General features: G+C 33.9%; 1 protein-coding gene across 1 annotated transcript; it reads right to left on the minus strand.

The window, feature by feature from the left end:
• Window positions 1–8,737: 8,737 nt before the first annotated feature.
• On the minus strand, window positions 8,738–12,942 carry LOC121263987 (probable pectate lyase 12). The gene is made up of 5 exons (XM_041167001.1): window positions 12,705–12,942; window positions 12,127–12,590; window positions 10,142–10,584; window positions 9,641–9,849; window positions 8,738–8,946 (listed from the first exon to the last, which is right to left on the minus strand). Exons 1-5 carry the CDS (start codon window positions 12,833–12,835, stop codon window positions 8,757–8,759), a joined length of 1,437 nt encoding a protein of 478 aa, XP_041022935.1. The 5' UTR covers window positions 12,836–12,942; the 3' UTR covers window positions 8,738–8,756.
• Window positions 12,943–13,321: the final 379 nt, after the last annotated feature.

The following is a 13,321-nucleotide window of genomic DNA, read 5'->3' on the forward strand; positions in this document are numbered from 1 at the left end:
CTTCATGCACAACAATCACAAGCTGAAGCAAGTGACACCCCTTTACTCTGTACTCTCTCATCCATGGCCAAACATTTAAAACAACCTTTCCACATACATATAGATATTCGTTTAGGCAACATGCTATGCCAAAACCAATCATGATCTGGAAAAAACTGACCCTTCTTTCGAATCACCTCCCAAGTAGTAGTTATTGAGAAATTACCATCATTGGAAGGCTTCCAAATAAAAATATCTGACCCACTTTTATCAGCCGGCACATTCTGAAGAATTTCCACAGCATTATCCACACCCATTAATTCCCTTAGAAGATCCACATCCTAGGAATTGTTAACCCAGCAATCACTAACACATAGTTTAGGATTTACAATATCATCAACCCGCACAAACAACACCCCCGACGCCAGCCATCTATCAAACCAAAACGAGGTATTGCCACCTCTCACCACTACTTTTACATTGTTCATCACTTCCAATAAAATAGTCATTATCGATTTCCATAAACGAGAATCCGTTGGTCTCCCGTTTTGCAATAAGATGTGATTATTTCTGAAATATTTAGCCCTAAAAAACCAGTCCACAAGTTGTCTTTAGATACCAGTCGATAAGCAAATTTCATGTGAAGTGATTTTTGCACCTCTTTGAGATCTCTTACCCCCAAACCCCCTTCATTAGTTGGCTTACAAACTTTACTCCACGACCTCCAATGGAATTTTCTTTTACCGTCAACCTCCCCCCATAAGAAAATTGCTTAGGATGGGATTTATACGGGAAAACATAGTCGAAGGAACATTTATTACAAACATCACATGTATGGGCATGCTTGATAACACATGTTTCTCTAGTATCAATCTTCCTCCTGGCGAGAGCAGCTTGCATTTCCAACCAACAATTTTCTTCCTCACAATTTCAACAAGAGGTTCAATAATCCGAGTTGTTAACCTTCTTGAAACCAAAGGTGCACCCAAATATGTTATAGGGAATTTTCCTTCCTTAAACCCTGTAATTCTCAACAAACCACGCTTCCAAGATAATAAAATAAGCTTAGAAGAAAATAAAGCTAATTTTTCTCTGCTTATTTTTTGGCCTGAAACATTTTTCATATAACTCAAGTGTATGCACCAGAATTTTAATGGACCGCTTCCCCCCATTCGCAAAAATAAGAACGTCATCAGCATATAATAAATGGGAAACCAAGGGGGGCCCTATCGGGTGATGATATTTACCAATCCTTCCTTCCTCATAATTTTCCCAGAGCAGCTTCGTCAAAACTTCCTCCATTATAATGAATAAGTACGGAGAAAGTGAATCCCCTTGACATCAACCCCGTGATGATTGAAAGAAACCCTTAAAAGTTCCATTCATCATAATAGAAAACCAAGGGGACTTCATAAAATTTTCATTTAGCCTGCAAAACATCTCAGAAAAGCCAAATGCTCGAAACACCTTCTAAAGAAAACCCCAATTGTCCCTGTCATACGCATTTGCCATGTCAATTTTCACCATCACATTTTCCCCACTAATTTTTTTATGCAAAGAATGTATCATTTCTTGCACAAGCGTAATGTTCTAAAAAATGCTTCACCTCGGAATAAACACACCTTGCTCATGAGAGACCAACTTATCAATAAGACTTGTCAGCCTAGTAATAATGATTTTTGAAAAAATCTTATAAGCTACTGAACATAGGCTTATAGGGTTAAATTTATCAAAACTCGAAGGCTCCAGCATTTTCTGAATCAACACAATAAAGGATGAAGAATAAAACCTGGATAGAGGAACACCCCTAAAAAAATTCTCTTGCCGCTTCAATGACATCCTCCTTAATTATATCCCAGAATGACATGTAAAATTTTGACCCAATAGGGTAGAACTTGCCGATAGGGAAATTACGAAAATCCTAGAGAAAACAATAAACCCTGATTTCAAAGATTGGTCTTTAAGATTAGTTGATGCACTTTGGGCCTACCATACAGTTTTCAAAACTCTCTTAGGTATGTCACCTTATAGGCTTATTTTTGAAAAGCCTTGCCACCTATCTGTAGAGCTTGAGCATCAAGCTTATTGGGCCATCAAACATTTTAATTTTGACCTAGGAGAGGCAGGTAAATTTAGAAAATTTTAGTTGACCGAGTTAGAGGAGTTGAGAAATGATGCTTATGAGAACTCTAAAATCTATAATACTAAAATGAAAGCGTTTCATGATAAAAATATTCTTAGGAAGACGTTTAAACCTAATGACCAAGTATACTTATATGATTCTAGACTTCACAAGCACCCAGGAAAATTTCGATCTAGGTGGACTGGCCCCTTTGAAGTGAAACATATTTTTGAAAATGGAGCGATAGAAATAGAGGACCCTAGGGATGGCCGGGATTTTAAAGTAAACGGGTCAATGCCTAAAACTACTTATTGATAGACAAGTTTTTGAAGACCCGGTCTATCAACCTTGACCCCACCATGCAGATATGTTTTTTTTTCTTTCCATTCCTTTTCTTTATTTTTGTTTGTTGTTGTTTTCTATGTTTTTTCTTTGCAGGATCATGTCATTTTGCCATTTTAGTTTGCCATCACATATGCTTATCGGGCTGCCCACATCACACATCAGGTATAGTCTACCCTCTTCATTTACTATTCATTCAGTTTTGATTTTTAAATATTGAGGACAATGTTTCGTTTAAGTTTGGGGGTGGTGCACATTATGTATTTACAAATAATTGTTGGAACTCTGTGACACTTTTACATGTGACATAATTTTTTTTAGTTAATTATTATCACACGTACATCCTTTCACATGTGTGCTCATGTTCAGACATATCCATCTTAGTGAATTCAACAAACCCATCTTGATCATTATGCTGAGGTATTCACAGAATCTATAATGCCCTTATCCAAGTTTTGTGGTAAGATGGTGGTTTAACGTATGTATCTAGAGAACTCTTTTGCTTAAGTACTTATGTGTGAATTTTGGACAGGATTGAGAGCCAATACATGCTGAAATTGTGATAAGCGTTCATTGATTTTTTTGAAATGAGCACTTCTTTTGATAATATCATTTCATGGTTTGTGGTGTGATGGCAGATATACTTGGGATATAATGAAAGTCAACTTAGGATTAACGTTTGAGCCTTTCAAGTCAACCCTTTCAATTATAGACCTCTACTAGCCAATTTTGAGCTAAGAAACACATATAACTTTTTTTTTCTTCATATATCTACATTATCCATATCTCTCCACATTGGAGTATAATCTATAAATTGATTTTTTCTATCCTTTTTACTTCCAAGCGTTTACTAGATGTGTAATTCTTTTTTGTGAAGAATAAAAATAAAGGGAAGAACACAAGTTACTAGTTGTTCAAGTGAGTTAGCTTCAAAGGCAGAAATACTAAGGCTGGGTAGAAATAACAAAATACCAGGGTGACATATAATTGTTCACCAAATTATAAAAAAGAAAAAAGAAAAAGAGGCATTATTCGATGATTTGAAAGGCTGAAAAGTACATCAAGTGAGGAATGTGGTTTATTAAGATGTTTAATAAAATTCCTCAGGTATGTACTTGGAAGTTTTTGAATTCATTTCTTCCATTCCTTTTTTTTTTTTCATATAGCCTAACCTAAGTCACATTACAGTTTTTTGTTTTGACCGTTCTGATCCTAAGTAAGCCTGTGGAAAGAATAGTTGAATTCTCATTTGTTAGTGTTCCTATCATAAAGTCAATGTTTGCTTGTTGCTTATTCATAATTACCTAAATCTCCATGTGATTGTGTGTACACGACTTGTCAACTCCATAGAGAGAGCCCTTACACGAAGCATTATTATACCCACAAGTTATGAAATTGAAGCTTTTGCTTGAGACGTTATTGATGTTGCATGTGTCAAGGTTAGTGGTAAGATGGTTATGGCTTGGAGAACACACACACTCTATGAAACGCTATAGGGGATTGATCTTGATGGATTATTGGATTCCTTAGATTGTTTTTATATGTGAGTCTGAAAAGTGTGAATTGGTGGCCTATTTTTATGATTTTCTTGTCTCTTTCATCTTTTTTGCATAGAAATTGCTAGGGACTAGCAATAAACAAGTTATGGTTGTGATGAGTGCATGAAATTGCACTTTAAATACTTAATTATTGAACTAGAATACTAAAATGTGAATAGAAATCATAGGAATTAATTTGTATTCTTGAATTTAGTTTCTATTTACTTTGAGATACTCCTAATCACATTTTTATGTTTAATTTCAGAATCCATATATGAGAGAGCTAAAGCCCAGTTTGTATTGGAATAATTTCCAAGAGTTTTCAACGAACTTTTGAATTGAGAAAGACTTTCAAGTAATAAGGACTCTTCATGTTCAACGTGGGTTGACTTTCAATGTGGATAGACATGTGGACTTTCAGCAAAGTAAGGATGCTTCAACACGAGAAGACTTCAATGTTGGGATAACTTTCCAAAATATCAAATAAAGGATAATTTCAAATAAGATGCCTTTGAGAATAATTCAGATCAAGAAAAAAAAGAAACAAATCACAAAAGGAAACTGCAAGAAGTCCAAGTCCAAAATGCGCTAGGAGACAGCCTGGACACACCTTAATGTTTTGATCATAACTTTTCACTTACACATCCAATTGATGTGATTCTTGATACGATGGAAAGCTATCTTAAAGGATTACAAATTTGTATATGATAAGCATGTCTAGAATCTGACTCCTAAAGTGCGTGCACGGCTGCCAATCTGAATCCTAAAAGTTAGGCATTTTTTATGCGGGAATGAAGAAAGCGTTAGGGTTTCTTTTATACCCGAGAGAAGTATATCATTAGTAGAGTTTTGAAGGGGGAGGCACATTTTGGAGAAGAGAAAAATACCATTTTTATTTTTTAGTACTTCCATGGAGAACTAAATCTTGGGTAAAGCCTAGGGTAGAAATTAATTAGCGAAAATACTTTGACTTTATTTCAATTCATAGATTAAGTTTTATTGTTTAAGATTCTAGGATTGAATTCTCTATTTGTTTTGAATTTTTATAAGTTTGAGACAATTATATTAAATCTTACTATGGCTTGGTTTGATTTCCTTGAGTTATAGGATTATGAATATATAATTGTGACTTAAACAGTTATTTTTCATGTCATTGATGTGATCTTTTGTTACACTATTGTTTGTGAACATAGTATCGTCTTTAGATCTTATATTAATTTTTATATATGAAAACTATGGTTTGTAAATGGAGAATAGATTGTAGAATTAAATTTGAGAAAGTAGATAAATATAATATCATATCTTCCAATTAGGAATTTGGTGCTATAATTCTTAATTGTGTATATATTTTGGATTGAAAAAGTCAGAGTATTGGATCCGGTTGATGGAAGCCCGAAGCTTTACTTGCTTTTTTATCTGTACCCTAATCTCATTTTAATTGCATGCTTTAGGTAGAATTTTCCTATTCTTGTCATACTATCATTTAATATTTTTCCTTAATCTTGCATCTTGTAGTGTTTCTTCCAACTCTATGTGAATCGACACCCTGAATTATACTATACCACCGCGTAATAGTTTGGGCGTAATCATATACACACTTGAAGCTTCGAGAATAATAAGGAGAAAGATTTCACATTCTACTTCTCGGTTGGCCATCAGGGTTTGTGCAACCTTACCATGAGGTTAAACATGGAATACCGTTCTTATACGATAATGTTTTAGTTATGCTATGCCAAAAGACTTTTGAATATGAATGTTTCTGAAGTGTCGCTCTGATATTTTTTATAACATGTTTTATTCTGCATTATGTTACTGTCTCATGTTTACACATTGATATATGTTCACTGCTTACTAAGTTATTGATAACTCACCCTTATCTCCACAATATTTTCAAATGTTTTGATTGTTACAGCTGAGGAGCAAGAATAGGAAGCATGAGCAAGTTTATGTGAGCTAGGGGTGAGCACTGACTTAGTCGGAATTGGATTCTCCTAAATCCGACTCTAACTCTGACTTTGTCAGAGTTCAAATTCAAACTCCAACTCTGACTCCGACTTGTGTAGGTTCCAATCCGACTCCAACTCTGGCTCGTTGGAGCAGAGTCAGATTTGAGTTTTTAGCTTTAGGCTTTCTTTTACCTTCACATTTAGCCCATTTTTTAAGAGAAAAAATTATGGGCTTTCAAATTTCAATTTTTACAAAAAAATAAAACTAAAACTAAATCATGCACTGCTAATTTATTTATATATTAATATCAAATTTATTTTTATACTAGACTTATACTATAGTGTCTAATTACATGTTATCATACTATAGTCTTACATATTAATTTTAGTGTCTAATTACATGCTATTATACTATAGTATTACGTGTTATTATATTATACTAGAGTCTAACTTATTTATAACTTATTTCTTCACTAGACTTATTTCTAGTGTCTAATTACATGTTATTACATTTTAGTTAATACTACATATATGTTATTAACTTATTATACTAGACTTATTTAAATACTAGTGTCTAACTTATTTCTATACTTGATTATATATGGTAGTATTATTATGATGTTTAAATATACTAAACTATCATTAGTGTATTTATATTATAGTATAAGTATATTATTTTATAATAATTAGCTCATACTAGTATATTTTTTAATTTAACTATATAAGTTCTAGTAATATAATTATATAACTATACTAATATATATGATAAATATATAGATAAATACATATTTTTATAACACATGTACAATATTGGAGTCAAATTTAGAGTTGGAGTCGAAGTCGGCGAGCAAAGTTGGAGTCAGAGTTGGATCAGATCGGAGTCAGAGTCACCTCCGACTCCAACTCCGACTGAAAAATTAAAAATAAATCCAACTCCAATCCTTTTTGTCGAACTCAGAGCGAAGCCGGAGCGGAGTTGGATTCTATGTCTGATTTTCAGATTTTCGATTTTTTGATCAGCATTAATGTAAGCATGGTGGATTAAGTACCAAGAGGGTATTTTGATTATTGTAAAGTTTTATTTAATAGATTTGTTTTGTTCTGTTGACTTGGTATTTTGGATGGTTGATGCTTATTTTGTGACTTTGTGGAGTTTTAAATTATGTTTGGTTGCAAGACTCAGCTTAACTCAGTCTAATTTTAAGCTAAATCTAACATCCAAACACACATTTTTTCAATTTAACACATCTTTATACGTGGGATCAACAACATTTTTCAACTTCCCATAAGTAATACTAAACTCATCTTAACATCCAAACACATTTTAAACTCAGTTTAGATAGGCCCCACATAACTCCTTCCACTACTCAACTCACTACTATTCATAAAGAACTGAGCTCAGCTGAGCTTAGCTCAACATCCAAACGCAGCCAGAGTAATTATATTGGAGTAGTTTTGAACCAATGAGATTTATGTTTTATAGAAACATTAGGTATATATATTATGTTTTTGGGAGATTATTTTTAAGTAACAGGAAGTAACTATTTGACCCTTTGAGTAGGGGGCATTACAGCCATACTTATATTAGCATGATGTATTATCTCAATTATTAGCATCATATTGTGCCATTGGGTCTTGAAACTTCTGCCTGCTGACTCAATTTTTATTTTCAATCAAGAGCATTTTCATTTTTTCTAACTAATTATGTTTCTGAATTCACCATGAGTTTTTATTCTTTCTTTGCAAACCATGAGTTGTTGGATATATTATTTGAGAGGAGCTTCTAAACGGTTGGGCTATTAATCGCCTAAGAGCAGCCCTCCTCTAACCTCTTGCCACGTAAGAAAATACATAATAATTTCAATACGCTCCACTACACGGAGTATCATCTTTGCAAGGGACATATTTGATTTCGCACAAGCCTGTCATCTCTTTCGTCTTCCTCGCTGCCCCTCTCTTTCATCCCTTTGTACCGCCGCCCAAGAGCAAACTCAGTTCCACCATCTCAGTCCGAAGCCACTCGACCGTCTGTTGCCTGCCGGTGACTTTTTGTATTTGGATCTTTTATTACCAATTACTAGAGCCTAAAAAAGAAAAGGCATACGCTTTGACGAGTTCTTTCTGTTGCATCCTTGGTATTCTAGAGGAATTCATGGCAATGACAACAATGTTGTACCATGGGTTTTTATTGGGCTTTGAATATCATATTTACTCCCTCATTTGTATGGCTTTGTCTTTTTGTATTCACTCTTTGGCTTTTCTCGTCTTTCCAAACACTTCATGTAGTTTTTGGCAAATCTTTCATCGGTTTTCTTAGATTACATTTTTTTTTTTTTTTTTTTTTTTTTTTTTTTTTTTTTTTTTTTTTTTTTTTTGGTGTTGCCTGCAAGTGTTAGTTTTTTCTTGATTTTCAACTAGTCCTTGTTGACTCTGTTGTTTTCCCTCTCACTTGTAATAGTGTTTTCCATACAATGAAGAACGAGTAGATAGTAAAGTGGTTGATGGTTGAACTGGAAAGGAAAGAGGAAGGTTAGGGGGTGTGGAAAGGAGTGTGAAGGGGCTGGGTGGGGGAGAAGGGAGCTAAGGATTTTCTATAGCGCTACTTAAGATAACTGTGGTGGAAAGTCTAGGTGTCACTTAACTATTGGTAGGCTGTTATTTGAGTAACATCAGTCGACCGGTCCTAAGGATTTCTCATATTATTAAGGTCTTTTTGGTAGTGCGAGGGACTATTTCTTTTTCCTTTTCCTTTTCCTTTTTTTTTTCTTTTCTAAGGGATATATATATATATATATCAAGAAAAGAAAATCACTGCTTAATTTTTTATTATTACAAAAATGACGGATGTACTTTATAAAATAACAAGCATGAAAATGCAATCAAAGGAGATACGAGAACAGAGGTAAAAGGTGACAATGGCACGCTGCTCCCAGAAAAATCATCTGTATAATCTGGGCCTGACCCAAAACCGCTGCCACCACCCTCGCTTCCTTTGGTCCACATTCCCAAGTTGTTCTCCCTGCATCATTCATACACCACATACTTAGTAAGAGAAAAAAAAATTATATATAATGTGTAATGTGAAGATGATGAGTAGAATTTTTCTATATAAACCATTTATTAGATTATGCATCGTATGCATTTTATCACATACCACAACTAGGTCTACCCCAGTTCAAGATTGTGAACAGCATGAAAAAATACATGTACGTAGGCTAGCCTAAACTTCAGTTTGGAAATAGAATTGTAATTCACACATACAAATGTGGACTCTTTAAGGCTACGTTTGGATTCGAAATTCACATCAATTAATCTCATCTCATCATTATAATTTTATCAAATTTTTATACAAAATATAATAAACAATTCAACTTTTTTAAATCTCAAAATAATAATAATATTAAAAATAATATTTAAATAATATTTTATTTAAAATCATCTTAACTCACTTCAATTCATCGCTGAATTTAAACTACACTTAAATCTTAAAAGTTCAATAAGTTGTAAAAGGGACCGCTATTTGTGACAATTTAATAGTCAAGGGAGCCCACAAAAAAAGTGATTATAAAAGTAAAAGGACACGGGAAAAACAGAGACAAAAAGACGAGAGAGGGAAAAAAAAAAAAAAGGAAATATAACAAAATAAATGAAATAGATAAATAAATAAAAGAAAGAAATCAACAAAGAATAAGGAAAGAAATTGACAAATTAACCTGCCACCAACGCCGAGTACACCGGCGTGCATGATGAGCTGGTCAATGAGAACAGCAGATTTGGGCTCAACGCTATAGGCCTTCTCGTACTTAACCTCTACGCCCTCACCCGACGCCACAAAGAATGCTCCATTTACCATTATATCCCCTTCAGACCTCCAATTCCATCCCCTCCATTCCCCTTCCGCTGTGTCAACTCGCTTCGTTACCTGCCCATGTGAAGGACCACACCATCATTGCACACTAATAATTACTTGCCAAGTCGAGATTATGATTATGTTTCAAGTAATACTACGTACAGTTATAATAGTTGTAAAGTAGGTAAACGTTGTACAATCGTTTTAAAAAAATAAAATTTATTATTAAAAAATTAATTTTTTTTATATGAGTCATGTATTTATTCACTTCGATACACACTGACGACTAAACTATCATTTCTTTTTTATTTTTGTTCAAATAACGACCAAAACACGTGTATGTATTTTATGTAAGCTTAATTACCTCTTTGGCATTGTGGTTGGAAGGAGCAGTGTAGCGGTTGCCTTGGCTGTTGATGGTGGGGTTACCGCTACCACCAATAGCGTACATCTCCCACTGCGTGAAATCGTTGTTGACGACGTGGATATAGCCGCGCCTGCACCTGGGCATCCTCTGCACCAGCTTCTCACCAAAATGATTGAAGGCAATAGTCACCTGCATTCCGGTGTCAGGCAAGTAGTCGTCGCTGGCGCCCAGCAGCATCACCTCGTCGTGATTCGAGAAATAGTTATTCGATATCGTGATCCCAGTGGATCCCTCCACAGCGTCAATCAAGCCGTCCTTGCAGTGCGACAGGGAGCAATGGTCTATCCATGTATCTTTCGACCCAAAAATCGATATCCCATCACCGTCAGATTTTGTGCGCCAACCGTAGTGGGTTGGACTTGACCGCACATTAGTCTCACCTGGACATTATTAGAACAACAATTTCAAACTTAGGATTCTGCTTTCTGACTAATTAATATTGATACCCAAAAATCAAATTTAAAGACAAAAACATCAAATGATTGCTTTATCACTTTTTTGACGAATTGAGAAGTTGCTTTGGTGCCACTATCAGACTTCCTCTGATGGGACCCAGCTTGCGCATTACTGGCCCCAATGTTTGGGTATGTTCACAAGCGTGGTGATGTTATTATGACATACGAATAAAACCTTTTCTTTTCCCCGGCAATACACTCGGATTACGGGCTCTTTCCACACTCTCAAACCTGTGACTTTTAAATAAAACCCTTAATGGTGTCTTAATCATTAAATTACAACTTAATAATAAAAAATTTATTTTTAATTGTTTCATTTAACTTTTGATTTAATTTTGATATATTTAAATTTTTAAAAAATATTATTTTATTGCAAAGTAGTAGAATAATTGTGAGCTTGTTAGTGTATCACTTCTCTATTGATAGTAATTCTCATCAATTACTACTTATCACTCTACATTTCATATCCTATGAAAAACATATTTACACTATATAAAAATCACTCACATATCTTATAAAAAAGTTGTAGATGTAGAGTGTGATAATAAATATTGACTAATACATAGCATTTCTCATATATATATATATAAGAAAAATCTAATTATAAGCGATTCTGCGCACTAATATGTGCACTCTTTTAATATAATTGATCAGAAAGTAGATTTTATTGAAAACAGTACTAATTTAAATTTAGAATATGAAGGCAACAATATTAGTACACAGATTGGTACGCAAACTTGCTTGTACATAGAAAAACTCATATATATATATAAGCATTGACCGCTGGACATGCCGCCTAATACAAATTCATCTTCTATTTTTTTCTAATTTTTTTATTCATATTTTTTTGTCATTTTAAAACATTTTTTAAAAAATATAAAAAAATATTAATACACTAATAATTACTTCCTTAGCTATTAAATAAAGAAAAAAATTAAAAAAAATTAAAATATATGAGGTGTCAAAATAAGGTGTCAAAGTAATATTTTTCATATTATATATATAATATATATGTTGGGTAAAGATCAAAAGTTCACCATTTTCGTAAATTTTTAAATTTAGAGAGATCACATTTTACTCAAACTTAATTTGCAGTAACATTGAAATATTTGAATCCTAAACCATCAAAAATTGATAATTTAAAGTAATTTTTGTTACGATTATATAATTATGAAGATTGTATCACATGATATCCTTTTTAGTTAATATTAACAACTAGATCTTAATCAATGGTACTGAAATTATTAAAATTTAGTATTTTAAGGTATAAATTGACATTCAAATTAATTTACAATAGAAATTAGAAAAACAATGGATATTTTGGGTAGTTATTGATACTAATTAAGGACATAAAATTTTAGGTGAGCGCTTGTAACAGAATCATACAAAATGTGGATGTAGATCAACATTTTATTTTTCATACCAAAAAAAAAAAAAAAAAAAAACAGTTAGAATATTCTTTCTAACCTGAGGGATGACAATGGTGGATATGTATATTGTGAATGATGACATTGCTTATGAACTGAAGAGTAATGCAGCCTCCACCCACGATGTGAACATTAGCCCCACGCCCGTCGAGAGTTTTATAGCTATTAAAGATGAGCTCCTGGGAGAGTTTTATGAGCATGTTGCTGGGGAACACGATCCACAAAGGTTCAGTTTGGATCACAGCATAACGTAGAGTCCCTGGCCTAGGATTGACAGGATCATCGTCTGTGGAGTCGGTGACAATATAGAATTCTCCATTCTTGCCCCCCATAGAGTACTGTCCGAACCCAATGGCGCAATCTGCTAGTCTCTGTCGGTTGTTTGGCCAGTCTGGGTCACATTTCCAGCAGTCATCTATGGGGTTTCCGGTTAGGCATGAAGACTGGTCTTGCTGGGATACTTGTAGCATGCTCCTCCTATAATTTACAGAAGCATTTACCCTTCTGCAACAAAAGAAATAAATTAAGGTACAGACCAACCCAAAAAAAAAAAAAAAAGAAACGCTGCAAAATGAGCCGGATTATGGTAATAAAAATAGGTCGTGAAAATGTAGGTACCTGTGAACTTCTTGGACAACAGCTTCGGGGTTGGGATGCTGGCCGGGAAGAGTGAAGTTGAGCTCCGCTCTACCAAACCCAAAAAATGTGCACATAAGAGAGATCAGGACAATGCAGGTACTTTGCAGCATTGTTTGATGAAGAACAAAGTGGGATCGATTCACTCTCAGCAAGTTTTAAACGATTTCGGTCCTAAAATTTGATCTGTTAGTGTTAGTAAAGGTACATTATTGATATGGAAAATATATTAATAATTTAATTAATTTATAAAAATTCTTCTCATTAATTACTATTCATTACTCTACATCTCATGTACACCTTATAAAAAAATCATCATTCCCTATAAAAAATACCCTCATACTTTATGAAAAAGGTATAAGTGTGAAGTCTCAGAGTGAATAGTTCTTTATGCATAATAAATCCCAATTAATTATATCTAATAGTTACTAATTACTAATTATGATGTATCTTCTGCCTGGCCCTCTCTGTCTCACAGTATCCATTATATTCCCATTTGAGCGGCCTCCTTTTATAATGGCCGCCTGGAGTTCACTCATGTAGGTAAAAGTGAAAGAAAAGGAGAGGCTTCCCTCCAGTTAGGAGCGTCTACTTCCCAT

Source organism: Juglans microcarpa x Juglans regia, chromosome 5D (genome assembly GCF_004785595.1).
Source record: "Juglans microcarpa x Juglans regia isolate MS1-56 chromosome 5D, Jm3101_v1.0, whole genome shotgun sequence".
NCBI classification, from domain to species: domain Eukaryota; kingdom Viridiplantae; phylum Streptophyta; class Magnoliopsida; order Fagales; family Juglandaceae; genus Juglans; species Juglans microcarpa x Juglans regia.

What these genes read in the sequence shown, in the direction of transcription:
- LOC121263987 (XM_041167001.1), bottom strand. Translation starts at nt 12,835, where the DNA reads ATGCTGCAAAGTACCTGCATTGTCCTGATCTCTCTTATGTGCACATTT. An exon ending in CCAACCACAATGCCAAAGAG is followed by an intron (nt 9,850 to 10,141) that starts GTAATTAAGCTT and finishes TCACATGGGCAG; the next exon opens with GTAACGAAGCGAGTTGACAC. An exon ending in GTACTCGGCGTTGGTGGCAG is followed by an intron (nt 8,947 to 9,640) that starts GTTAATTTGTCA and finishes TGAATGATGCAG; the next exon opens with GGAGAACAACTTGGGAATGT.